Raw genomic sequence first — 27941 nt, forward strand, 5'->3', positions numbered from 1 at the left:
CAAATTATGTGTTTTAAAAAGGCAGGATGCTACTTGAAATATAAGCAAAGCCTTACTAACAATTAGCGGATCAGACTAGTACTAAGTTAATGTTCGGTGACAAGTGTGTTTCGATGAGTTAGAACTGATCGAAGTTTTAAAATTTAAAGAAAAACTCCTCTGGATCCTAAATTTGTTTAAAAATACTTAAAAAGTTGTAAAATTGACATCTATATACATGTTTAACCTACACTGTAAAAAATAACCGTTTTATAACAAAGAAATGCCTCGTTATTTTACGGAACATACGCATGTTTTCTCATCTACGCTGGTAAGCATCGTGAAATCACGCTGCTAACCAACGTAATCAACACTGCGGCCCGCTCAGGCACCGCCTTTCAAGCCCATGGCGCAAATAACATGGCATTGCAAAGTAGCTAGCGCGGGGCTAGATGCGCGTACGCGCGTGTTTATCAGCTATAGCCGGACTCTGCTGACGCAGTGCTGGATGCGGGGTCATGAACTAGGTCGCTCGCGGCACCGGAAGCGAGAATTTTGAATTCACACAAAGGAATCAGCAGTGCCAGTGGATCGTGGATGCAGTTTGTTCCGAATAGAGTCTAGCAGTCAACTTGCGTTCTACACCTCATCAGTTTATTTACCCCTTGTTTAGACCTACGCAATCCAGATTCAGTTTAATTTAAATTAACTTTGTGTTGTGCATTTCCAGGAGGCAGGTTTGTATTTTATTTGGTTCATAACCATTGATATTACTGGTACATAGATAAATCTACTAACGTGAAGCCCAATGTCTACTTCATGACAAACTATATTCTAGGCCTATTGCGTTGCCTAAAATTGTAGCTTTCTAGCGATCTAACGTCAGGCCTGGTCAATTCGTATCAGGTATTTGGGAATGTGCGGTACCTGGGTACCGTTTGATGATAAACGGTTCCTGATTGATGAGCTGATGAACCTTATACTATAATAGGTATAGGCTAAGTCCTAGTAGTGTAGATTCTTCAGATCTGGTCGTCTGGTTACCTTGTGAGAGCATATTCTTAGATTCAGTCATGCATGGAGGTTAGGCTTAAAGATCGTAGGTAGGCTGAACTTCACGTTTTTCTTTAAAAACTGCTATAGCATTTTTATGAAATTGCACTCTTCAGTATGTTTAGCTAGATAAATTACCATCCAGTTAATTTAGCAACAATATTCCAGTCACCAAATTTGCCTAAGTAAAAGGCTCGCTAATATTAGGGTTTTACAGCAAGTACATGGCATGATCAGTCTGGCTGCTGGGCATGAAGTTATAGGGCAAGAATTTTACTGATGTTTAGAGTATTCCAAAATTATAAAGAGATTATGTTAAAATTTTGGGCCAACTTTTGAGCGAATCATATAACATGGCACATTTTTGGTCTTTTCAAGGTTCTTTTCACAAACATTTAGTAGACTGACAGTATCCAGCATTAACATAATTAACATAAAACGCTTATCTAAGATTTGAAACAGGATTATACTGTAAACAGGAAAATATTCACTAAAGAAAAATATTCATCAACCTTACCAATGTTGCCAGTCCTTGAAGATTTTCCCCAGCAAAATGAGCCATTTTGAATGTTGTATTATGGATCACTGAAGTTGGCAGAATTTATACAAATGAATTAAGCACTTATGTGACCGTCAAATTAGGGCTGCGCTGCAGATAAGTTCATATTATAATCCTGATTACAAATCAACTTTTGCTGTCACTTGACCTGCTGTATGTTTCCAGTATTAGACACTAATTTATAAATACATGTAATAGGATTATATAATTTTTCAACAGGATATCATCACATCTGCTGATTTAGAACAACATGATGACCTACCTCACCCCCATGTAGTCATCAGAGGTAAGATACTTATTAATATATTCTTACTCATGCATACTGTTTTTGTACTTGGATTTTTTTTTTTGGGGGGGGGGTATGTGCATCACATTGTATGCCTATTTTTCCATTTAATGGACTTCATTGTGTTTTTTGAAACTCTAAAACCTTCATTAAGAACAATTAGTCATGTTTTTCTTTAAATATATTAAAAATAACAAGAAAATGATAATGAAGGCCTAAAGTTTGAGATATGTTTAAAATATATGGCACCACTGCAGATTATATAATACAATATTCAGAATTCCCTGATGTTTCTGTAAATTTAGAGTTTAGACCTGTGAATTGCTAGACCTCAATTTTTGACCATTCAAGGTCAAAATTACGCAGTCCTGCATGGCAAAAAATGTGGGCAACTCACACACACAGGGAGACACACAGACGTCACTGAAAATATGATAGCTGCCTCTGACAGAAGAGGGCAGCTGTAATTATTTCCTTGTTAGGCAGTTTGCTAAGTACTTTGTTTTATTTGTAACATCAGGAGAGATATATAAAAGAAAACTACACACTACAGGCTGCAGGGTTCCATATGTGGTTTTGGTCTGACCTGAATTATCAGGGCTGAAAACTTGATAACAGTATTAACAAGACAATATGCCTCACAAGAACATCAAAATGTACTCTTGTTGTTTTATATTTTTGTAGGAAACCATCCATTTGAAAATAACTGCTATGCAGTTGTAGAAGGATGTATCCTGGCAGAAAATGTCACCCTACGGATGGCAGTTGGTTTGACCATAGCAGCTTATTATAACTTGAACATCACCTACCCAGAGTCCATTGCCAACACTCTTAAATTTATTCAAAGGTTTGGAATAGCACTTTCTTAATTTACCTGTATTTACTTACATAATTTCTTGTGACCTGTAAATGAAGATGATAAATATGAATAGTTCTTTCCTATGCAAAAGAATACCGGTACTTTGGTTGCTACCCATCAGTTTGATAGAGCCATTCTTAGGACCAAGGTTAAATGTTCCCTACTCACAGTTGGTCTTTCAAAAGTTTTAAACTTGTACTAATCAATTTGCATGTATTTAGACTGGCCGACATGCAAGGCCAGCTGAAGTAGTTAGTTAGTCTTACTACACAGGTCCTCTCTCACATGTCCCAGACCTGTTTCACCATACAAAACTTAAGCTTAGGCCACAAGAAATACAGATTTGTGAATCATCGCTATGTGCATCCAGTCTTGGCTGCCCTATAAACATCTTTATGGCTTTACTGAATAAAATTTTTTAAAATATATGTTAACAGCATGAAATGTATATTTGCTAGAAGTATTTGGTTGAATATTCAGTTTAAAAAGTTATGTCACTAGTACGCAGAAATAGAAGTACATGGTATTTGCAGCAGAATATGACAATTTTTTCTATAAGAGAATTGACGTGTATGAAAAATTGAGCGATTTTTGTTGCAAATTGAACAGTGGACTGGTCAGAATAAAAAAAAAAGTGCCCCTGTAACCCACTCTAGAAGGAATAAAAGGATGAGTAACAAAAGATTTGTTCCTTGTGGCCTTATTGTATTTTGTTATAATGCAGATAATTTGAATTGTCAAAATTTTATGAAAAAATATATATATAAAACAGAATTCCAGGATATTATGACTCATTTAACCATGCTTATCAATTTTAACAGGATCTTCCTTGGCATAAATCCTCAGAGGGGCTCCAAAGTGAGGAAGACCGACAAGAGGAGGCCTGCCTTTAGTACCAAAGTTAGAAAGTTGATAGACAATCTAAGGGATTTTGATAATGATATCTCAGTTATTTACTGAGATTTTATTTCTGCTTAATAAAAGATGGACAATAAAAGTTTAAACAACTGCAAGACTTTATGGTTTCTAATATTGAAATTTAACCAGTTAATAAATAGGAACATTGGCATGACATTCCTTGTGTACCATTATTTCATGTTTTTTTGAAAAACAAAATATCATCAGTTTGCAATAAATATGGAAAATAAACAGGAGTCTCTGTTTTTTTATTTCAAGAAAAGTCATATGTCTCTTTCTTTCTATTAATGTTATGCTAAAATGCAGGCCCCGCGCATGTTATCATATTGAGCATTTCTTTCTGTAAAGTAACACCACCATGGTCGTAAAAATTATACACTAAATATTACTGTAAAATTACTCCACATCAGCATAAAAATTACCCTGCCTTCCATGTAAAATTACTCCTATCAGCATTAAAATTACACTACCTTGCTATGTAAAATTACACTGTATTTGCATGAAAATTACGGTGTATTGCCATGTTAAATGACAAGATTTGTTTTTGCAATGCACCGTAAAAATTACACTCCAGTGTAGCGTCAACTCTGCTGCCACTACATTGCAGTGTAAAATTACGAACAATTTCTAACAGTGTAGAAATAACACTCGCCAATGAAGAAGCGTTACGCTTATTGAGTACACATACACTTAGAGAGACGAATGAATGTCTTGCTCAATTGTTAATTTCTATTCAAAAGATGAAAGTTGCAAGCTTATAAGATACCACTCTAAAGTTTTCTATCTCCGAAAAATGTGTGTAAACATAGACTCTACAATAAAATATTCCTTAATTAATGATGTCAGAAAGGTCGACGAAGCCAAGAACACTGCGTTTCAAAACTGCATCGTTATTTCTATATATATAAATATTATATATATTAATCAACCTTCAGAGGAAGTATAAAAAGAAATAAATTAACGATTCAAGGCATCTTATTGAAATCGAATATGTGTTATATGATTGTATCGACGAACACTAGTTTCGTTTCTCATTTGTCACGAACTCTCACCAGTTTGCTTTCAAACTGGCTTAGGGTGGCCTGTAATCGTTTTGCTGTTTGAATATTCTTTGTAATGCACTGTTTACGATAATAAGGATCGAAAACAATTTCTGAATAAGGAATAGAAACTACTTTTCTGTGTTGTTCGGGAGAATTTCTTTGTAGCGTGGAACAAGCTTCTGCACTTAGCACTACCCAACATGAAATGACGACGTGTTAGAGACTGCCTCGTTTCTAACGTGATATTCCGATGATATAATGCTCTGTTACAAATACTCCACTTTCATTTGAGGGTGTGTGATATAGATATTCGATGTGAAATGTTTTGTTTACTTGAAACACTCTATGATGTGACTTAAGAAACGATTAGAAAAACTTCTGTATCCTAAAGAAGCTTCTCATTCGCACTGGTGCACGTTTTTATGGTAAAAAATGCCACCATTGACGAATCGTGGATAGACCTATCTATAGAAGAAAGATAGAACTTTCGTTTAGTAGACCTTAGGAAAAATTTTGGAAATTCGAAACTTCTCAAAAGGAACCCAGAATTTTGTGAACAAACACAGCCGGATGATACGTTCAGACGCGAGAAATGGCGACCCCAGCTGACTTCTCTCAGTTAGATGAAGCTCTCAATTACGGCCGCTCTCTCTTTACTTAAGGTCTTCACGTGCTTGTGCTCGTATTTTTCAACCGAGTAGAAAGATTAATAAATAAAAAAGCTTTAAAAATGGCTGATGCGACGGCGCCTACCACGGCTCCTTCTCCTAAGAAGGTGAGCAAACAAAAAGCGAAAAAACCGAGAACGGCACCCGTACATCCTAAGGTATACGAAATGGTAATCACTGCCATTACTTCTCTCAAAGAACGCGGAGGTTCTTCTCTCCAGGCTATCAAAAAGTACATTGCTGCCAACTATAAACTGGACGTGGAGCGGATGAACCCTTTATCAAGAAGTATCTTCGATCAGCAGTGAATAGTGGCATTCTCACACAGACTAAAGGAAAAGGAGCTACGGGTTCCTTCAAGCTGAGTGCTCAAAAGAGCAAAGAGAAGGTGGTGAAAAACCAAAAAACCAAAGAAGGAACGACTGCAAAGAAAAGTAAAGCCCCGAGTAAGCCCAAGAAAGTAGCTGAGAAGAAAGCAAAGACAGCTGCTAAAACCCAAGGCAAAGGCAAAACCAAAGAAAGTGGCGAAGCCAGCAAAGAAACCTGCAACCAGTAAACCGAAAGCCCCAAGAAGGCCAAAGCCGCCCCTAAAAGGCTGCTTCCAAGAAGGTGGCAGGAAAGAAATAAGTAAGCTGCTTCTTTTCCAATTTTGTGTGATATCACAAAATCAACGGCCCTTTTCAGGGCCACCATCTCCTGATAAAGAGTTTGCCATATAAGTCGTTACAGAAAAACAAACAAAACACTCATTCCGCTCGTAACAACACTTGTTATATCGAGCGAGTGAAATGGTAAAAAATTTCTTAAAACGTTTCATGCTCAGATTTGTAGTCTAACGAACGTTCGAGAAAAGAAAGTAATGTAGTGCGACTTTATTTATTTCTTCCCCTGTGCTGTTATAGATATGCTCGTTTTCAAATTATACTTAATGATTCGTAACTTTAGTTTAATTTCAATTAGTACTGCATTTAATTACATTTTAGTTTTAATCACAATTGGTCGAAGGAAAATAACTCGGGGCTCCTTCATTAATTAACTCTTTCGCAACAGTATTATACTACTAGCCACCCATATAAATTGTATGCCTCCTTACTAGTTAGTGAAGTGTACTGAGCCTTTCACAAATGTAATGGAGAAATCTATTCCGTATGCACATGCATATACGGCTGAATAGTGTGCCTTACTATTAGATTTACTAGTTATTAATAACTAATATGATTTATGCTCCTTAATAGAGACAATTTCTCTGTTGCTCTGTCCCTCAGACACTATTTCGTTTTCTCCCAAGCGCATGGATATTAAACATGTAATGGATGTCACTCTAAATGAAATAACTATTTCCGTGTATCGATTAACCCTCTGTCATTCTCTCTTTTTTGCTTTCTTAAATAATGAGTAGCTGTTGTTTTCTTGTTATTATCATAATTATCTTGTACCTTTCGGTGACGACATGTATTGGCTGGGTGTGTATACGTTCGTTTGTCTGTCTTCATTCACTTAACTACAAACGAAAAATACTCACTGAGAGCATAGAGGTGGGAATGGAACAAAACTCTCTAATAATGTGTGTATTTCTACTCGCACGTTATAAGCATGGTTATAGAGAAAGCATGCTTGAACTGTTAATAGTGAAATAGATTCGATGTGACTTTCTCCTTTTCAAGATGTGGTGGCCCTGAAAAGGGCCGTTTGAATTGAAAAGAGAAGAAGAACACATTACTTTGAACTGGTGTACTTAGTCACAGCCTTGGTCCCTTCGGAGACGGCGTGTTTGGCCAATTCTCCAGGTAAAAGCAGACGCACTGCAGTTTGGATCTCCCGGCTCGTGATAGTTGATCGCTTGTTGTAGTGAGCCAGACGAGAAGCTTCGGCAGCAATTCTCTCGAAAATGTCGTTCACGAAGCTATTCATGATAGACATAGCTTTGCTGGAGATTCCAGTATCGGGATGGACCTGCTTGAGAACCTTGTAAATGTAAATACTGAAGCTCTCCTTCCTCCTCTTCTTTCGCTTTTTCTTGTCTCCAGCTCGTACGGCTTTCTGGGCCTTTCCGGCCTTCTTCACAGCTTTTCCAGACGCTTGTTGTGGAGGCATGTTGAAAAATAAACTTGGGCATTCATTTCATTTAGACTTGACAGTAGTTTTGGTTTTAAAGACCTTAGGGATATCCCTAAGGCAAACCAGGGGCGCTCAGAAACTTTTGTTTCTCTTCAGCCCCACACATGAGTTAGGTGTGATGTGTCGTGTAGGGGGGATATCAATTTTATTGTTATGTGTCAGGATGTGACTATGATATTTGGTTGTTGAGGAGCAGAAGAACCAGGATGATAGGCTTTAGTCTTTAGTCGGAGAGCTGGATCACGAGCAGGAAGATCAAGGCTGCAGGGGTCTTGCATTTTTCTTGGGACCAGTAACGTAGAGAGAGGCAAGAGTAGTGGTAAAGGGAGAGAGTGGTAGAAAGGTTGATATAGAGAGTAAGAAAAGTTGAAGGGTGGAGAACAGTGCATGAGAGTGAGGGAATAGGAGGGGTGGATAGAGAAGTGTAGGGATAGACGGACCTTACAGGGCCTAGTTGCCTGGGATCTATAGATCCAATGGCAAAAATTTTGGTGTGGAGGAAACCGGAGTACCCGGAGAAAACCACTTTCACTGGGTGGGCGCCGAAAATTCTACCCACCCAGTGCCCAACCTGAAATATAAAAGAAGTGTTAATGGCATGTATACACTTGGTTAGTTAGCATTGGTCACTATGGTTAATGGTCCAATTTAAGGGCGAAGTATACTTAGTCCAGGTAAGAGGGGTATCTGCTATTTGAAATAATTGCCGTGTTTGGCGGTTTCCGTTATAAGCCTTGGTATAATAGTTTTTGGAGAGTTTGATAAATCGGTCCTTAATTGGTGATAGTTGGGTTAGGGAGTTGAGGTAGCTTGGGGGAGTGTCTAAACTTGGTCAAACTAAACTAAACTAAACTAACGTGGCAGGGGTTCAGTTTAGAGAGAGAGAAATCAGAAGAGTTCTCTCCCCAACCGGGGTGTTCAGGAACTTTGTAGTTCCTCTTCGTCCCCTTACATGAGAAATGTTTTAAGATATCCGTGGAATTTTACTTTGTTTTAACATTTCAAAAAATGGAGTTGTGTATTTGTGAGTGAGAGGAAGGACGGGAGAACTAGACGAAAGCAGCGAAAGTGAAGTGAGCCAGACCTTGGCTCGAGGATGGAGTACACTGGCGGCTGGCGAATTGGTTTTTAAAATTTACTGTAATTGATTAGATACCCTTGACTGGGAAAACGGCCCTTATCAGAATGAGGCTGGGACCTACAGGTCCGATGCCAGAGATTTTGCTGTGGGGGGAAACGGGAGTGCCCCGAGAAAACCCACTTTCAGGGCCTGGGCGCCGAATAATCTACCCAGACCGTGCCCGGAAGTAGTTGGGAAAGAAAAAAAAACACAAAATTAAAAAAAACAACAAAAAAACACACACACACACACAAAACTGATGAACTACGTTGATGGTGTACGTGGAAACTGTTAGCTGCAGTCTTGTAGATCGGGTGGTAACTTCATCATGAACTTGTTTCCACACTTGAAGCCCATTGGTGCAACTGAGAAACGTGGTCTTGGTGGTGGAACTACTGGCTGTTCTTCGGTGAGTTTTTCTTCGCTGGTCTGTGATGCTTTGTTTCTTCTCGAGATTTTGGTTTGAGTTTTCTGCGTGGAGGTAGATTGTTTTTCAGTTGGTGCTGTCGCGTCGATGGGTATCTTCGTAATGGTTTGAGTCTGGCTGGTTGTTGAATTCTGTGAAACTAGGATTGAAGTCTGGCAGGAACTGTCCTTTTTCTTTCTTGAACTACTGGAATTTAGCGTGTTGCTAACAATGGGTGTTGTCTTCTTCTGAGTCGGGTTGTCTGAATCCGTCTTCATGTTTCTTCTAATACGGTCTGGACTCGGCGGTATTTTGGTATTTTCCTGTTGGAAGATTTCCGTTGGTTGTTTGCGATATCTGGGTGCTTGGTTTGAACCATTCTTGAGTGGTCGTCGATGTGGGCGTTCGGCTCTAAAATGAAATATATGATAAGAGCAGCCATCTCGTAAAATACAGTCGGCACTGTACTTCGATGTTGTCACTATCTTCATGAAGTGTGTGGGATGATTACTGTTCTTAGAATAAATTCGATGAACTGCGTATACCTTGGCTTGTATTTGGGGTTCTAATTTCTTCTGGTTGAATTAATGGGTCGACGCCCCTGAGGAATACAGAATAAAGATTGACTGGACTTTTCGTAGGGGAACAACTTACTTTAAATTCAGTGTTCCATGGCTGGCACAGATAGGTTTGGTCTGCAGTAGTAGCTGGTTGGATGAGGATTCCTCCCCGGCGTAAAATACGGGTCCTGGACGGTTCGCTGGTTGCCCCAGGCTTAGCTCGGGCGATCAACGTGGCGACTTGGTACGGCGTGAGGTTCGGCGGTAAGCCATCGACGATTACAGGCGGCACTAACGGCCTGACTGGCGAGGATGAACGTTTCGTTCTGAATACCATATTGGCACGTCTGACTTGCTCGGTGGCTAGCTCAGGTCCCAAAACCAAAATATCAGTCAAACTCACCTCTGGAAATAACCGAAATACTTCACTGCAAGTTTAATTACGAGGTTAATTATCGATACAATAAATTTCATCCAAAGGTATCGGACCAAACTTGGGCACTAAACTAAACTAACGTGGCAGGGGTTCAGTTTAGAGAGAGAAATCAGAAGAGTTCTCTCCCCAACTGGGGTGTTCAGGAACTTTGTAGTTCCTCTTCGTCCCCTTTCGTGGATTGTTATTAAGATTAAGTGGTGTTTTTTTTTTTTATTATTATTTTAATAAATTAATTATCGTTATTATTCTTTTTTTGGGTGGAGAATGTCTCACTAAATGTTGTTTTGGGTGGAGGCAAAGGCAGCAGTGGAAAGAAAGGCCGGGACCTGTCCCGAAAGGAAAAAGTTGGGCAGATGTGAACATGAATGTAATTCATTCAAATTCAGATCAAATCAAACGGCCCGATTCTGGGTCTGGCAAAAAGGTTGCCTAGGCTGGGATCTAGAAATCCAATGCCTGAAGAATTTGATGTGGGGAAACGGGAGTGCCCTGAGAAAACCACTTTCACACGACAGGCGCCGAAAGTTTTGCCTGTCGTGTGCCCTGTACCTGAAAAAAAGGAATTCATGTTAATAACATAGATTTTATTTAATTAGATTCTTTGTTGAGTGGATTGTGATTCTTGAATTATGTTGTAAGGTGATATGTATTTCGTTGGTGCACTTGATAATTTGTGTAGTGATGCCGTTAGTTTGTTTCTATTTTCTGCTTTTAGATAATATTTGAGAGAAAGTTCTGTTATTCTGTCTCTTATAGTTGGTAAATTACTAATTTGGTGTAGATAATTTGTTGGCGTAAAAGATGGTAAACTGAATGCGGATTTTAATATTTTGTTTTGTTGCACTTGGATTTTTTGGAGTGTGTTGTTTGACATATTGTATGTTACTTGACATCCGTACTCTATTAGTGGACGGATGTAAGCCTTGTATATTTGTATAATGGTGTTCGGTGCGCATTTCGATTGTTTACCAGTTATAGTCTTTAGATATGAAATCCTTTTTCTGATTGATGAGTGTATATTGTTTATGTGTTTTTCCATGTTAGTTTTGTGTCGAAAGTGACGCCAAGGAATGTGATGTTTTGCTCATGTTAATGGTTGTGTTTTCAAGTGATAGTTTTATTTTTTCTAGATTTTTTCTTTGCTTCTTTAGTTTTCTATAGAAGGTGATTGCTTGTGTTTTTGTCGGATTTAACACGACCCTCACCTTGTTGCTCCATGTTGAGACGTTGTTTAGTGATTCTTGTACGCGAGACATGGCCATTACTGGGTTTCTGGATGTGCTCCAGATTGCGATGTCGTCTGCGTATTGTGAATTGTGTGTGTATGTTAGATTTGGAAAAGGTATGTCACTGACGAAAATTATGTATAGAAGTGGAGAGAGGACTGATCCTTGCGGCACTCCTGCCGTTATATTAAATAATTTGAGGGTTTCAAGGTCGCCGTCAAGCAGAGCAGACGTGCAAGTCAAGAGCTGCGAGACAAATACATTGAAGACTAAGTATCCGGTGAAGTGCATAAAGTTTTACTCAAAAAGGTTAGCCATTAGTCCTTATCAGGACTAGTAAAACAATATGAAGCGAAGGAAGATAGCAACAAGATCCAACGGAAAAGCCCTTTCGAACGAAGAGATTATGGAGATGCTGAACAAAGCAATCGAAGGACCAGCCTCTGAATCACTGAGTAGTTCAACTGAGAGTTCCGAAAGTGAACACTCAGGAGCTGAAGAATCACCAAGACCAGAATTTCAGGAAACAAACGAGACATCAAACAAGAGGAGTCTGAAGAAGAAGAAGAAAAAGGACATGGTAAGTATAGTTTCTGACAATTCTATTAACCCCAACCTTAACGACGCTACTAATAGTAGTACTAAAAATCAAAGTATTAGTAACATAACCCATGTTAACGACGACAAAGCCACTTGCTCTAACGAAAATAACTTGAATACTAACAACACCACCATCGCCACTAATTCTAAGAACACCATCACTGTCACACAAATACACAATTCTCCTAACTACAGAATCCCAACTCTGTTCATCGAAGGAGTAAACAACACAACACGCATTCCACAGATTGTCAAACAACTGAGGGCCTATTACCCGGGCATTCAGTTTAAAGACATCAAACGTCTTCCTAACGGAAGAGTCATGCTTAAATGTTCCGAACCGCAAGAGTTTGCGCATATTTTGGCCCACTGGCCCAAGGATGCCTTCGGTGTTCAAACCACTATCACTACTCCAAAAACCAACACACCAAAACTAACAGTCATAATCAGAGGTGTCGATTTCGACATTGAAGATCATGAAATCACTGACGAATTAACAACTCAAGACTTTGACATTGCATCATCAAACAGAATTATCTCATTCAGAACGAAACAAAAAACGCCACTGATCAAGGTAACCGTCAACAAAAAAGACGATCAGGAAAAATTATTAAAAAACGGTTGCTTTTTATTTTTCAAAAGACACACGACCGAACCGGAAAAAACACACCAAATACCAATTATCCAATGTTACAAATGTCAACGGTTCGGACACACAAAAACTAATTGTATGGCCAAGGACAGATGTGTTAGATGTGGCGGATCTCACGAGGTCGCTCAGTGTCCTAACGAGCGTAACCAAGTTAGATGCGCTAACTGTCAGGGCCCTCACGCAGCCAGTTACAAAGGCTGCCCCAAATACGCAACAGATTCCTTTTCAAAACCACGAACAACAATAATCAAACCCCCGGCTACCAAAACAACACCAAACAACCTTTACTACCAACTCCAACCGACTCGCAAATTAAACACACACAACCTCAACCAACACGTACTTACGCGGACGTAACACGCCCGAAAACAACACAAGCATTCAACCCCACAGATTTCACCACAAACTTGCTAGCAATGCTGATAGAATTGAGTGATCTCCCTCATTCGAATCGAGGCACGAGTCACTCAAGGTTGTTTGTAACCTTGCAAGTCATTATTTTAACCTTCCTCACCTCAAACCACACCATCTTTCACTCAAAATTCACGCAAGGGAAATAAAACAACACAATGATACAACACATTAAAATCTTACACATCAACTGCCAAGGAAATCTCAAAGACAAAAGGATAGAAATATACAACATAAACAAACATATAAACGCCAACATAATCATCGTTTCAGAAACACTTTAAATAGAGAAACAAAACACCACAATCCCCGGATTCATCACACACAGCATACCTCACTCAGAAAACAACAGAGGTATAATAGCTTACTTTAGTACGAAAATATCGCATCTAATCTCGATAGAAGATTCATTTAAATCTGACATTAATGAGACCATTTTTTGTAATATACACTTTAACAACCGGCTAACTATTCCGATTCTAGCCATATATTGCTCACCAACCAAAGACATCGACATTAATTTCCTTCAAAAATGTGTTAATCGTAAACCTAAACAATTATTATTGGAGATTTTAATTCACCGCACACAGAATTAAGGGGTAACAGAGACACACGCAGAGGATCGTGCATAAAAAATTTTATCTCTAGCAATAAAATGCACTTAATTAATGACAATACACCTACACACTTCTCAGCCGCTAACGGCTCATACGATGTACTCGATTTCATCATCGCACCCAAGGACATGGTTAACAGAATATCTAACTTTAAAGTGCATGATGAAATCACCAGTGACCACTTCCCCATGTCATGTATGATTCACCCGCGCCACCCTGCTGTGGCGTACGTGACTCCTTCCGCATACACCTACACTGAAACAGACTGGCTCACTTTTAATGCCTCTCTGGACTCATACCTACCCCATCCAATCGAACATGTAAATAACAAAGCAGAACTAGACAACTATGTTGATCAAATTACAGAAGCCATAAAAAACACAATTCCTAAATCGAAAAGAAAACAATCACTTATTCAATGGACTCTAACACCAGAAATTCACGCACTAATAATCAAACGCAGACAATTAAGACGAACACACTACATCACACACGATCCACACATTAAAACAGAAATCAATAGAACAAATACAAAAATTAAACAAGAAATTAAAAAAGTCAGAGAAAACAATTGGCATAACTTCTGCAAAAACTTAGAAAAACCAAGAACAATCCAAAAGAATTCTGGAAAAAATTCAAGAGTATTGCTTCAGACAAAAACACACATCACACACAACAATAAAATCGCAAGGACGGACGAAGAGAAAGCTGACTTATTAGCTGACTATTACAAATCCGCTTTTAGCGATTTAAACTCAGTAGATTTCGACACACAACACCAACACCACGTCAACAACTACATAAATACAAACCAAGCTTCATTCTCACCAGGATTTCCCGGAGAGACACTAGAAGCATACTCAAATTCAATCAATAGAAAAATAACCATGTCCGAACTAAAGATTAATATCAAAAACTTGAAGAACACTTCCCCCGGACATGACCAAATACCAAATATTATTCTGAAAAAAAGCTCCACTCTTCTACTACAACACCTCACAAACATCATGAACATTTCACTAGCGACCGGGTATTACCCTGACACGTGGAAAAAAGCCATCATAACAACGATCCCCAAGAAACAAACTAACAGAACAAATCCAGATAATTTCCGCCCCATCAGTCTGTTAAGCTGCCTTGGCAAACTGATGAAGAGAATTATCTCCAACCGTCTCCTCCATTTTTGCGAATCAAACAACATCCTTCCAGAATCTCAAAATGCCTCCAGAAAAAATAGACAAACAACAGATCACCTCACACGACTCACCGAATCAATCTACAAAGCTTACAACAACAATCAAGTAACCATCGGGGTATTCCTAGATGTCAAAAAAGCATTCGACAGCGTTTGGCACAACGCCATCATATACAAACTAAATCACCTACAAATAAATCCTACGATAGTCAAATGGATTTCAAATTTTTTAACCAATAGAACAGCACAAGTAAAAGTCAATAAAACCATATCCAAATTATTTAATATAACGGCAGGAGTGCCCCAAGGATCAGTCCTCTCTCCACTTCTATACATAATTTTCGTCAGTGACATACCTTTTCCAAATCTAACATACACACACAATTCACAATACGCAGACGACATCGCAATCTGGAGCACATCCAGAAACCCAGTAATGGCCATGTCTCGCGTACAAGAATCACTAAACAACGTCTCAACATGGAGCAACAAGTGGAGGGTCGTGTTAAATCCGACAAAAACACAAGCAATCACCTTCTACAGAAAACTAAAGAAGCAAAGAACAAATCTAGAAAAAATAAAACTATCACTTGAAAACACAACCATTAACATGAGCAAAAACATCACATTCCTTGGCGTCACTTTCGACACAAAACTAACATGGAAAAAACACATAAACAATATACACTCATCAATCAGAAAAAGGATTTCATATCTAAAGACTATAACTGGTAAACAATCGAAATGCGCACCGAACACCATTATACAAATATACAAGGCTTACATCCGTCCACTAATAGAGTACGGATGTCAAGTAACATACAATATGTCAAACAACACACTCCAAAAAATCCAAGTACAACAAAACAAAATATTAAAATCCGCATTCAGTTTACCATCTTTTACGCCAACAAATTATCTACACCAAATTAGTAATTTACCAACTATAAGAGACAGAATAACAGAACTTTCTCTGAAAGATTATCTAAAAGCAGAAAATAGAAACAAACCAACGGCATCACTACACAAATTATCAAGTGCACCAACAAAATACATATCACCTTACAACATATTTCAAGAATCACAATCCACTCAACAAAGAATCTGAATCTAAATAAATAAAATCTATGTTATTAACATGAATTCCTTTTTTTCAGGTACAGGGCACACGACAGGCAAAACTTTCGGCGCCTGTCGTGAAAGTGGTTTTCTCGGGGCACCCCTGTTTCCCCACATCAAATTCTTCAGGCATTGGATTTCTAGATCCCAGCCTAGGCAACCTTTTTGCCAGACCCAGAATCGGGCCGTTTGATTTGATCTGAATTTGAATGAATTACATTCATGTTCACATCTGCCCAACTTTTTCCTTTCGGGACAGGTCCCGGCCTTTCTTTCCTCTGCTGCCTTTGCCTCCACCCAAAACAACATTTAGTGAGACATTCTCCACCCAAAAAGTCAAGAATAATAACGATAATTAATTTATTAATAATAATAAAAAAAAACACCACTTAATCTTAATAACAATCCACGAAAGGGGACGAAGAGGAACTACAAAGTTCCTGAACACCCCAGTTGGGGAGAGAACTCTTCTGATTTCTCTCTCTAAACTGAACCCCTGCCACGGTAGTTTAGTTTAGTAACGATATGTAATTTTTCTACTTAAATAGTAAATATTAAGGTTTCAAAACAAAATGTCGCCGCATTTTTTACATTAACAAATCATGAAATAAAAAATAACGATGGATCAAAAGGAAATGACGCAATTCTCTGGCGGAAATGTTCTACGCATTTGTTGAGATTGAACTGATAATGGGTTTAATACTTTTTTTTTCTCTCTCTCTCTCTCTTCTTTCTCTCGGATATTCATAACTGTGCTCGATAACTTAGCTACCACGTTATTACGTTTCTTTACGGTGTACCTACAGCTATGTGAGCGTTATAGGGCCTGAAGTATCTTCAAGAAAGTTTACTTTCCGCTCTCGGTGCTTGGTGACACACTTCAGTTTTATAATAGTTATAATATATGTATAGTTATTTTTTTTTCACGCGTCAGGCTTACGAACAGAGATTAAGTCTTGTTTTTGTGTGTATACCTACAACTATTTGGACTATATTCTGTAGCTATCTCATACCCAAGTTTGTTCCCTAATTTATGTATCTTTTTATATTTGTTTTGTTAATGTGAACAAAGAGCTATCTATGCTCTTCCCTCCACGAGAATCGAAACCCAGTTTCTAGCAGTATAGGTCCGCAGACATAGCACTGTGACACTGGAAGGAACTTTTTTTACGTCCGACGCTGTTAAAAATGTCTTTGTTGTGTAAAAAAGTCAACACATAACACATTCGCGTTACACATTTATATATGTCATTCAAGCAAAATGCTTCATCACGGCTAAAATAAAGTATAATAGAAAACGTCTGTGTTTGGGTGTAATTAATTTATGATTTGTGTATTTTTGTTTTGCAAGAGAATGATCTTTTATAGTATCTAACACTCCATCTGGAAACCCTCAAGCTTATTGCAGAGTCACTAGAGGGCTTAATACATTGTTTGTTTGTTTTGTGTTTTGAATTTCGCACAAAGCTACTCGAGAGCTATCTGTGCTAGCCGCCCCTCATTTAGCAGTGTAACACTAGAGGGAAGGCAGCTAGTCATCATCACCACCCACCGCCAACTCTTGGGCTACTCGTTTACCAACGAACAGTGGGATTGACCGTCACATTATAACGCCCCCACGGCTAAAAGGGGCGAACATGTTTGACGCGACGGGGATGCGAACCCGCGACCTTCAGATTACGAGTCGCACGTCTTAACACGCTTGGCCATGCCGGGCCCAGCTTAATACATAACGCAGAATCTTGTAAAATTATAAAGAGTGGATCTCACAGAATAATTAAGTTTCAATTGCATAACTAACCACCATTCACTACATATTTTCTCTTTCGTTATAAACACCGATGATAAAGTGGTTTGTTTATTTTAGAATTTCGCGCAAAGCTACATGAGGACAACCTGCTCTAGCCATTCCTGACTCAGCAATGTAAGACCAGAGGGAAGGCAACTAGTTATCACCACCCGCCGCCAACTCCTGAGCTATTCTTAACAATGAATTGTGGGATCGGTCGTAATATATTATACCGTGCCCACGGCTGAAAGGGCGAGCATGTTTGACCTGACGGGGATTCGAACACGCGACCCTAAGACTACGAGTCAAGGGCCTTAACAACATGGACATGCCGGGCAAGATGCGAGTTAATAGATTATTGTTGATAGATAGTTGTGTGTCCAAACACACAAATACTATCCACCTACTACAGGATTTAAAAGTACAAAATATATTATGAAAGTGAAACTACTTGTTCATTAATACAGAGGTGAATATGGGAAATATCCCAAATGAGATTACAGACCAGAAAGTGAAGAAATAAATTTGCTGCACAAGATACATGTATCGTTAAGATGTTCACTTTATTCTCACGTGACGACACAACTGGTTTACTGCTCAAACACGGCATGCGACTTGTCATATTCCTTTGTTGCATACAACCAGCCACTTACTACACTCACACACACGTGTACGTATATAAAATACCTAACAGTATTACCGAAGAACATCACGTATTAAATCTTTTACACCTGAACTGAGTTCAGAATGTAACTCACGTGTAACCCTACACGTGCATCATATATGGATCAAGTAATATTTTTCATTCATTGTAAGAGAAACGCTCATCTTGTTTTAACATACTCTAAGCGACGCCTTTAAAACGGTTAATTCAATATGATGTTAACACTGAGAATACGTATGAGAAGGAGAGTCAGAATGGATCGACATATTTTTAACATCGTATAACACTGTTCAAAGGTTTAATAGTGTTGTCTAAATGTCCTGAACCTTTGAATACTTTGTTAGCGTTGTCCAAATGTTTCAACTTCGAATTCTGTATTAGCCTTGTTCAATTCTGAGTTGGCTTCTCCAAATATTAACTTTGTTCAAATCTGTGTTAAAAATGGGTTACAAACATTTGCTAAGGTTGACCAACTTGTTCCACGAGTATTAACTTAGATCGTGTGTTTGTTAACTGATTTAATATACACAATACCGTTACACAGCCGACATTACTTTTAAGGTTTTATTTCTTTTGGCTAACCACCACTTAACACTTCATACTTGATGTATCACAAACAAACAGCACCAACACACAAACGATCCTTTCAAAAGTTACAAAAGACTAAGCTAGCTGTAGCACAGGCGTTAACGAATACATACGCGCTCTTTGCGTTTTTCGCACACGGGAAACATAATGGTTAAATATACAAATCAATATTTACAGTCACTTTGCCTTTGAAACCAGTAAATCTGTCGGCAATGTGTAATGAATGTAACACTTAACCACAAGACACGCACGAAGTTAATACAATCTGCACCAGACAATCTAGTAGTGTGCATTTTAAATTAAAGTACTGCTATTCTCATATGTTGGAAAATTGAGAAAGTAAAAGGGGCGAACAGTCCAGAGTATGTTGAAGTTAAAGTAGCTGGTTTTATTGTGTGTGTGAAAAGAAAGCCACACCCGAGTTAAGAACTGGAAGGTCGCTATTAGTACTAGCTTTGCGTGTAGAATTAAAAGCAACACGCCCGTGAATGCTAGCAGACTGTAGCAATGGTTTGTCTTATACTAGCGTGATGATAAATGCCGTCGAGCCACAATCAATGAGGCAGGCGAGTTGATGAAAGAATGTGGGGGTGAGGATCTGACACTCGAAGGCAGAACAACCCGAACCCTCGAATCCACCGACAACTCAGTGCATGTCAGTACACTCGCTGATTTTTATCATTAATTCTCTGCCACAAGCAATATTGCTGGCGTCCTCGCACGCGAACTGACAAGAGTCAGGGACTGGACAATAGTTTCAGCTTGCCCACTGCAAACAGTCACATGTCGGTTTTCCCAGCCATGCTGTGTAATTAACTCGCGCACGTCAAAAACACTTCAGATGTTCTGTGTGTTTGTCCTGGATCGGGAGATGCACACGTGACCCATTTTATTCAGTTCGTTCTCCCATAACAGATGAGATGAGGTTTCCTCTGAGCCATTATTGCTATCTTGGTTACTGTCACGTTAACAATGTGTACCAAAACGTTTTGACGTGAACCGACCAAATCCACAACCAGATAGTACTGCTAATATTTGAAGCGCTAGTAATCACTCACTATAGCAATAAGGAAAAACTTCCGCTATTGAAGGAATGACAAGTATACATCCACTGTTAAAGAAATTACAGCGTATAATTCATTTTACGAAATGTTCACAATACCTTTAGCAGTACTGAGTGGCCTCTAAGCTTTAAAACAGGCAACATTAAGCACTGCTGTCACTGACTAAACGAATACAGTACCCATACTTACTACATAATTTACATTAAAATAACAGTAAACATCTGCAGATGTGTTGCCTGCAGAAAACAGCGTTATGTACATAACTTCACGCTCATATTTTTCCAACTATAAACATTAAATATTTGTGCACGTACAAGATACGTCATGATTTTATCAGAAGTTACAACTTTTACACTTAGGACGAATATTGTGTTTTAAAACAGTCACGACGTTCCGATCACCTGTGTGCTTGAGGATGATTTTTTTTATTTACTCTTCTTTACTGTAAAAGCTCTAACTTACAATAAGTCATAACTGTGTTCAGGAGTCTATCTCATGCGATAGGTTTTTGTAACAACACAAGAAAACAGGACTATTGTAGGAGCTGCCGCCATACGAGATTTCTTTTAACAATGTAAACGCAGGATTATTATACAAACGCCTGATGTTTGTTTTTTGTTGTTGTTTTTTTACTTTCGCGCAAAGCTACAAAAGACTATCTGCGCTTGCTGTCCCTAATTTAGCAGTGTAAGATTACAGGGAAGGCAGTTAGTTATCACCACCCACCGCCAACACTTGGGCTACTCTTTTACCAACTAATAGTGGGATTGACCGTCACATTATAACGCCCCAAAGGCTGAAAGTGCGAGCATATTTGGTGCGACGGGGATTCGAACCTGCGACCCTAGCATTACGAGTCGAATGCCTTAACCTTCATGGCCATGCTGGGACACAAACTGCTGATGTACGAGTTGTTTTTTATTTTTTTGTGATAATATAAGAGAATAGGACTACTGTATGAATTAATAATACTCATATTTTGGAAAACAGAAGATATTTTGTTATAAGATACGTCGAATAACGAAAACCTTACAAGGTTAAGAGTAACAAAACAGAACAGTGTTGTGATAAAGTTCTTTAAGAATGGGTTGTGTGTTTATTGTTTGCATCCGCTTTATTTACATAGAAATGCAAGAAAATACGACTAAAAACGTATATGCTGATTCACAGAAATCTTGAAAGTGTGTACAAAATAATGCAGCTTTAAACGCCACGTTTATTTTCAGTAGCGCTTTCGTGTGATACAAGTAAGTCATACAAGAAAAGTCGATGTACAAGCGTCAAACTAAACAGATTTAAAAGTAAGAAACATTATACGGAATTAAAATCCACCAATGTTCGTGTTACCAAAAGTAGCGCTTGAAACACCGGTTTCTAATGTAACAGCAGGTGTATAATATACGTAAGTTTGAATACAGCCATAAATGAGAATGAAATTATTTAATAAAGTTATTCGCTAATTTTGTTACTCATAATTTAGATTTCATCCTGAAAAGTTATTATACCTCACAGTATTCTCAAGGAGAGGGTTTTATAATACATACATTACGCTATAATGAAAACATTCAGCAAGAAAAACAAGAAAAAACAAAAAAAAAATGAGCTCAATATACAGAATATACTGTTTGGAAGACTTACAGCAGAAGAGCTCACTTGTCATAAATGATTGTGAACCATTTTCACATATAAACAGCATACCACTTCAAAGTGATTCCTGAACTTGGTTTTTACATTGATGATACTGGTTCACATTACTACAGAATGATAAAATAGAAGGCAAAATATCATCTTGATCTGTATTGTAACTGTCATCATTTGAATGGATATACAACTTTAGAACACAGATGCTAAGTATCAAGAAGACACACAATGACTGTACAAGAGAAACAGCTTTGTTCTGGAAAACATTTGTGTGGTACACAAAAAAGCGAGTAGATTAGTAATGAATACACATAAGACTGTGTGTGAATAATTAATATAACCACAAATACAGCATGACAATTACTAATGCATTTCTTATCACATCATATATTTGCATCACCTACTAAGCAGCACACACTTCTCAAATGCATAGAAAATATTTGCTTAGTAAAAACATACCCAGAGAGAATTTGTTTTTAACAACTGGTGTTCTAAAGAATATACCAATACAGAATTCACACGTTATAAAAGAAAACACAGTACACAATTCATACATGTTCTAAAGCAGAACCCAACACAAGGCTGAAGAAATAATGTCAACAAAGACAGGAAAGTATATGTAATGAAGAGTCCTCTAAGTGACGATCACAAAAACATCCTCAAAAACAGTTGGTTTTTACTTGGTTTTCTTAACACATGAATGGATGTTTTAAAATATAGAACTCAGAGAAACCTCGTAGGCATTCCTCACAGCTACATTTCAATATTTCTCAAAAACAGAAAACAAACTAAGAATTTGTGCTTTTTGTTAAGAGTTTTACATTCAATTCTAAAGGCTATTAACATATAGTGGTTAAATTACCTTAAACATTTTCTACTTGAAGTAAAAAAAACCTTTTTTCACAATCATAATTATCCTAATAAAACAGTTGAAATACTTCAAAACATTACAAATCATAGCATAAAATATCTTTTAAAAGTTTTGCACAGAACTTTTAAATAAACTAATAAAGATCTTTATGTTTTGCATAAGAAACTCTTTATTTAGCAAAAATTTATTCTGAGTAAACAAGTAACTTACAACCTATGAACTAAATGTTCATATATAATCAGTCAAATTATTCACAAGATGGGTGGTTTTAATATCATTTGAATGTTGAAAAGAGGTGAAAATTCTTGTCAAAACTTTGTTCATATTTCTTTTACTTCATTTTTACATGGATAAAACACTATCAAATAATCATAATTGTTCATTATGAAATTAAATAAACCATCAGGAGTAATATAATACCAGGATTTTATTTCTTCCTGAAGTGTTGGGGGAATACTTTCCCCTAAACTCAACTTTCCACCTACATTTTATATATATATATATATTGGCAAATATATGTTGCTTTTATTTCTAAACAATAATATTTGGTTTGAGAAAGGTATATACCTTTAAAACTGTACTACTTAACTTAGGGGTTTACAAGACAATATTTAAACATATACTTCACCTTTAGCCCTCAAATTACCCACAATGCATTAGTCAACCCCATCTCAAGGAAATATTCTGAAAGGAAACTCCTGCAGTAGAGTTCTTTCACAGAGGTTTATTATCTAGTCTTACTCCTTTGATGTTTAATTAAGTAAGTAATAAAATAAATCACGACTTTTTAATTCAACAGATAACCTACAAGAACTTTCATTTCAATGCAATTTGAACAAAGTTAATTTCCATGTAGTTACAGCGCTATGTCAGGTTTATTGATCTATATGAGGTGCACTTTATTATTTAACAAATATAATATCACACATGGAATGCCTAAGAATTACTTTGTTATTTATATCATAAGATTAAAGGTGCAGAAGTATTGTTAATCTTTAAACATTCTAAAAATGTAGATGAACAATTGAAATTTGAGAAAAGGCACATGAAAATTCAGGTTTTTTTGTTTGATTAATTGAATGTGTTTAGAAAGACAGGTTATGCTATATTTTTTTGTACAGATTAATTTTAAAATATCAACTTCATCTTAATAAATTTTACAGAGTCAGTTCTGAGGATAAAATTAAAAAGATGCATGTTATTTCAAAAGGTCTTAAAAACATTTTCTCCATTAAAGCAAATACAAATAAAATAACAACACTATATACAAACAGATGTTTGTTTAAAGTTACAAGAACAATATTATTAAAAGTATTTAAAATATTGAATTATTTCACTTCTTATAAACTTCTTTAACTTTTAAAATAGCTGATCAGTCTTGGAAATAGCTTACTTTTATTCAAAACTAGGGAAGCTTCAATTAAGTGTCTAAACTGAAACAACCCCTTTCCTAATAATACATCAGCAAACGTCTAAATTGAAACCCCTTACTTAACATGTTATATATACATCAGCCATTATTTATTTCTTGATTATTGTACATACAGATCCCATAAAAATGTTAATTCAACTAGTAAAAAATAAGGTAGTTTAAAATCTAATCATAAACCATTATATAATAATATATAATCAAATAATAATTGAGCGTTCTAAGGAACGAGTTTTGAGGTATTTATAAATATGATTATAAATCAAATATATTAATTACGTGGTATGCTTCATTTCTTTTTTCCTCAGTCTGCATTGCAGTGAAAGAACATTTGAAACTATTTTATTTAAAAATGCTCAGAATACAAACGAAAACAAATTAAGATGCACACTTACTTCAGATTAAAATGCTGACAATAGTACAAAGAAAAACACACGCTTAATACTCTATGGCGCCATCTTTTATCAATTAGTAGAAAAGCTATATTATGATTACTATAAATTAAAATATCGATTTTTTAAATAAAACAGTATAGAAACTATATGTTTTTTAATACTTTATTCTCTTTAACTAAAGGCTTCAAGTCTTCACACGGTATAAGTAACTAACATATAAAGCAAAAGTTCAAACAGTTGAATTAAAGCATTAGAGTAAATACTCAATTATAGAACTTGCTATTTAAATTATATTATAAAACTTAGCCACAGCGTTATTTTGGTATTTTATTCATAACTTTAAAATACGTACGTGAAAAACAAAACTAACCTTCAGTGGCCGAGGTATCTTCGACGTTGTCAATAATTTTAGTATCTTCCTCGCTAGATGACGCCACACTACGTAAACTGGCCTTAAAAAATACAAAAAGGAGAAGTTTGCAAAACGAATTCCACAAGTTCGAAAAAAACATATTATAATCTCTATTTTAACTTTCAAAACATGTATAACGAAGATGGGATTTAATATCTCAATTATTTTTCAAAGAACTGAAGTTACAACCGAAATTCCCAAACTGTTTGAAAAGGGTAACAGTAAATTCAACCCTCTGTTCAAATAAAAATCAAATTTGAAACTAATCTGTGGAAACCAGCATAACAGACAAACCATATTAAACAAATTTATATTCACTACGTCTAGTGGAAGTTGATAAAGGATTTACAAACAATAAACAAGAAGTTTTATATAAGTTATTACCCACTGACAAGAGGAACTCGTCATATAACTAAGATGGACTTCGAGAGAGTTTAATTGACCAGTTTAAAAACTCCTGATCTGTACTACAGGCCAAGTGTTATTTGCTCCTACCCTAAAAACGGGCTCAAATATAATTAAGTGCAGCAACCATTATTCATAGAAAATACGAGATAATTCAACAGAAAACTCTGTATTCCTTCCTTGGCACTATCAGTTACAGTACACTCAATCTGCAAGCAAATACATGCAGTACAACCAGAGATCCCTCTATACAAACCCAACGAAAACCTAAACGCAGATAATTTGTTTGTTTGTCTCAAAAAAAGCACAAAGCTTCACAATTGACTATCTCTACTTTGCCCACCACGGGTACCGAAACCCGGTTTGAAGCGATATGGGTCTGCAGACACACCTCTGTCACTGGGGAGGGGGACTCAATTTGCGCAGTCCCTTAAGCGTCTAAGTGTACTAACACTATGTAGAAATGGAGATAAAGCCCGTATTAAAGCAATACAAGAAATCTAGATTATTTCTCTATAGGTCATCAGAAGTTAAGCACGAAGAGCCACATGGTATAGTGCAGTGGTTCCCAACCAGGGGTGTGAGATAGCGTTCCAGGGGGTGAGAGATAACATTTGTTTTGGCCATCTTCACCTTCATTCTTAAATAAATAATTACTGTGAGAGGTGCGACAACATATTAAAATTTTTTAGGGGTGTGGGGTATAAAAAAGGTTGGAAATCACTGGTACAGTGGCTCTATCTTCGGTGTACATGCCGCTTTTCAGCTATCCAGATCATCCCAGAGTTGGAAACCAACGAACAGCCATAAATGAGATTTCTTGTTTTCGTAGCATTATCATCTTTCTTTATAAGGCCTAGCGCTTAACTACTTCTAAAAGAAACTATAATTTAATCATCATCCGATAGAGAAAAATAGTTTTCACGATCTTTAACTGGCTGTTTTAGTATTATTCTATGCAAAATTTATAAAGCTTAAGAATGCAAGTAACCAATGTATACCATCTTATAAAAAGTAAACACGTGTTAGGAAAAACATTTACAGTATTCCCTCGCTATTCGTGGGGGTTACGTTCTTTACCCCCCGCGAATAGCGAAAAACCGCGAATATTGGATGCAGTTTTAAAACTTCTATGTATGAGATTATATACGGTACTAAATGCTTCCCAGACACTTTCTAAAGACACTCTTACTCATTAATACAGTAATAATGTAGTAATACTGCATGCAGTCATGTATTTCACTAATGTAGTAATGATAATGTAAACACATTTTAATTTTGTACTGCAACAATATTTTAATCAAAAAGAAACGTACATAGTATAGTTACCCATACTGTATTGCTGTACCGTAAAGTCATTTTCTATGCGTACAACACATGTATTAGAATTGACAGAAAGTGGAACAAATTTAAAGGCAAACTTAGACAGATAAATACAGTACGCACAGTTCAGGTAATAATAATACAGTACAGTTCAGTAATAATTGTTCGATAAAGACGTCAATCGATAAAACTGCTTGAGAGAGTAAATACAGACATACCCTCGAAAAGCGCTTTTAGTCTCTATGACCTACAAAAAACCCGGTTTACCGAGCATTCGTTTTTATGACGTTACGACGCTAGCCCGGTATAACGGCATACGAGGCGATAGGGTTAAGAGCCTAACCCGCGAATATGCGGGGCCGCGAACAGGTGAGGGTATACTGTATTGCTAAATAATAAGGCTGTCTCTACTTAGCATGGAGGATAAAATTCCTATATTACTGACGACTTCACTATAAAAGAAACAGAATCAAGACTTGGAAATTGGAAATGTTACTGTATTAAAAAATAGAAATAGTGTTCTTAAATTAACTATAGGGAAAGTATAATGATGACAAAAATTAAAACACTAAGCTTTCGATAGGTGAAACGGAGAAGCCAGTAATATAAGGATTTTATTTTCCATGTAAAGCCAAGACTGCCGAGTCTGCAATATAAATACTAAGCGGATCAAGTGATGAGTCCATTCTCACCCTATCTTCTTTGATCACATTTTTCAAGTTCACCAGGCAGCCCTACATAGCTCTTACATTTAGTAATAGTTTTTTCCTCCCTAATACTTGTGCTAATTATCATGTAAATCCTTGGATCCAGTACCGAAAACGCCAAACCCCTTTTGACTCCACATATAAAGAATTAAATTTGTAACTTTTTTAAGAGCTGAATTAAAATCGTTTCAAATAAGTTTCCTTCGCTTCTGCGGGTGTCGAAAAGGCGTCTACATATGAAATTCAACGTTATTTTGTGATAAGCCTACTATTTATTATAGAAGTTAAACTGTGGTGATTTGGTGGTAGTCTTTTCCTTTGTCACTAAGTAAATACAATATTGAAATATCTCTCTGAGCATTCAGAAAATTAAAACTAAACCACTCCTTATACACAAAGCTCGAGTTATATAAAACTTGAGGTCTGTATAATTCATAATATAGTAGTCCAAAATGGTTTAGGTGTGTGACCAATATTATGACATTATGCTTAATTTATTATTAGCCTCGCTAAAGTACCCCTTTTCTGGGTAGAAATTATGTAAATTCATGATAAATGAAAAGTTATATTGCAACATGCAAAGTTGTTTTCCTAAAATGCGATTGTAAAAACTGCAAAAACGCCCATAAAAACTGCAAAACATAAAAGGTGATACTGCATATTACATTGTATTTCTGTATGAACCTAACAAGCCTTCTTGCCAGACTTAGTAAATATTCGTAAACAGGGGGCGAGGTAGTGGTAAAAAACGCAAAAAAAGCCTTACAAAAACCGCAAAACTGGAAGTTTATAAATATCTTCCCATAGACCCAAGGAACCCTTTTACCA

General features: G+C 36.9%; 1 protein-coding gene and 1 long non-coding RNA gene across 3 annotated transcripts; one reads left to right on the forward strand and one right to left on the reverse strand.

Annotated features, from left to right (window-relative positions):
- Nucleotides 1-411: 411 nt before the first annotated feature.
- Nucleotides 412-3853, forward strand: LOC143242807 (uncharacterized). Of its 2 annotated transcripts, XR_013023258.1 has the most exons (4): nt 412-716; nt 1811-1877; nt 2562-2724; nt 3558-3852. It is a non-coding gene; the product is annotated as an uncharacterized LOC143242807 (long non-coding RNA). The 2 variants fall into 2 exon arrangements; XR_013023259.1 differs by lacking the exons at nt 412-716; nt 1811-1877 and having other exon boundaries at nt 2227-2724; nt 3558-3853.
- Nucleotides 3854-9321: 5468 nt separating this feature from the next.
- Nucleotides 9322-24712, reverse strand: LOC143243086 (uncharacterized). Its single transcript, XM_076486822.1, has 2 exons — nt 24637-24712; nt 9322-9974 (listed from the first exon to the last, which is right to left on the reverse strand). The coding sequence occupies exon 2, from the start codon at nt 9904-9906 to the stop codon at nt 9526-9528; it is 381 nt and encodes a 126-aa protein (XP_076342937.1). The 5' UTR covers nt 9907-9974; nt 24637-24712; the 3' UTR covers nt 9322-9525.
- Nucleotides 24713-27941: the final 3229 nt, after the last annotated feature.

Source organism: Tachypleus tridentatus, unplaced genomic scaffold (genome assembly GCF_004210375.1).
Source record: "Tachypleus tridentatus isolate NWPU-2018 unplaced genomic scaffold, ASM421037v1 Hic_cluster_2, whole genome shotgun sequence".
NCBI lineage: Eukaryota > Metazoa > Arthropoda > Merostomata > Xiphosura > Limulidae > Tachypleus > Tachypleus tridentatus.

What these genes read in the sequence shown, in the direction of transcription:
- LOC143243086 (XM_076486822.1), bottom strand. Translation starts at nt 9,906, where the DNA reads ATGGTATTCAGAACGAAACGTTCATCCTCGCCAGTCAGGCCGTTAGTG.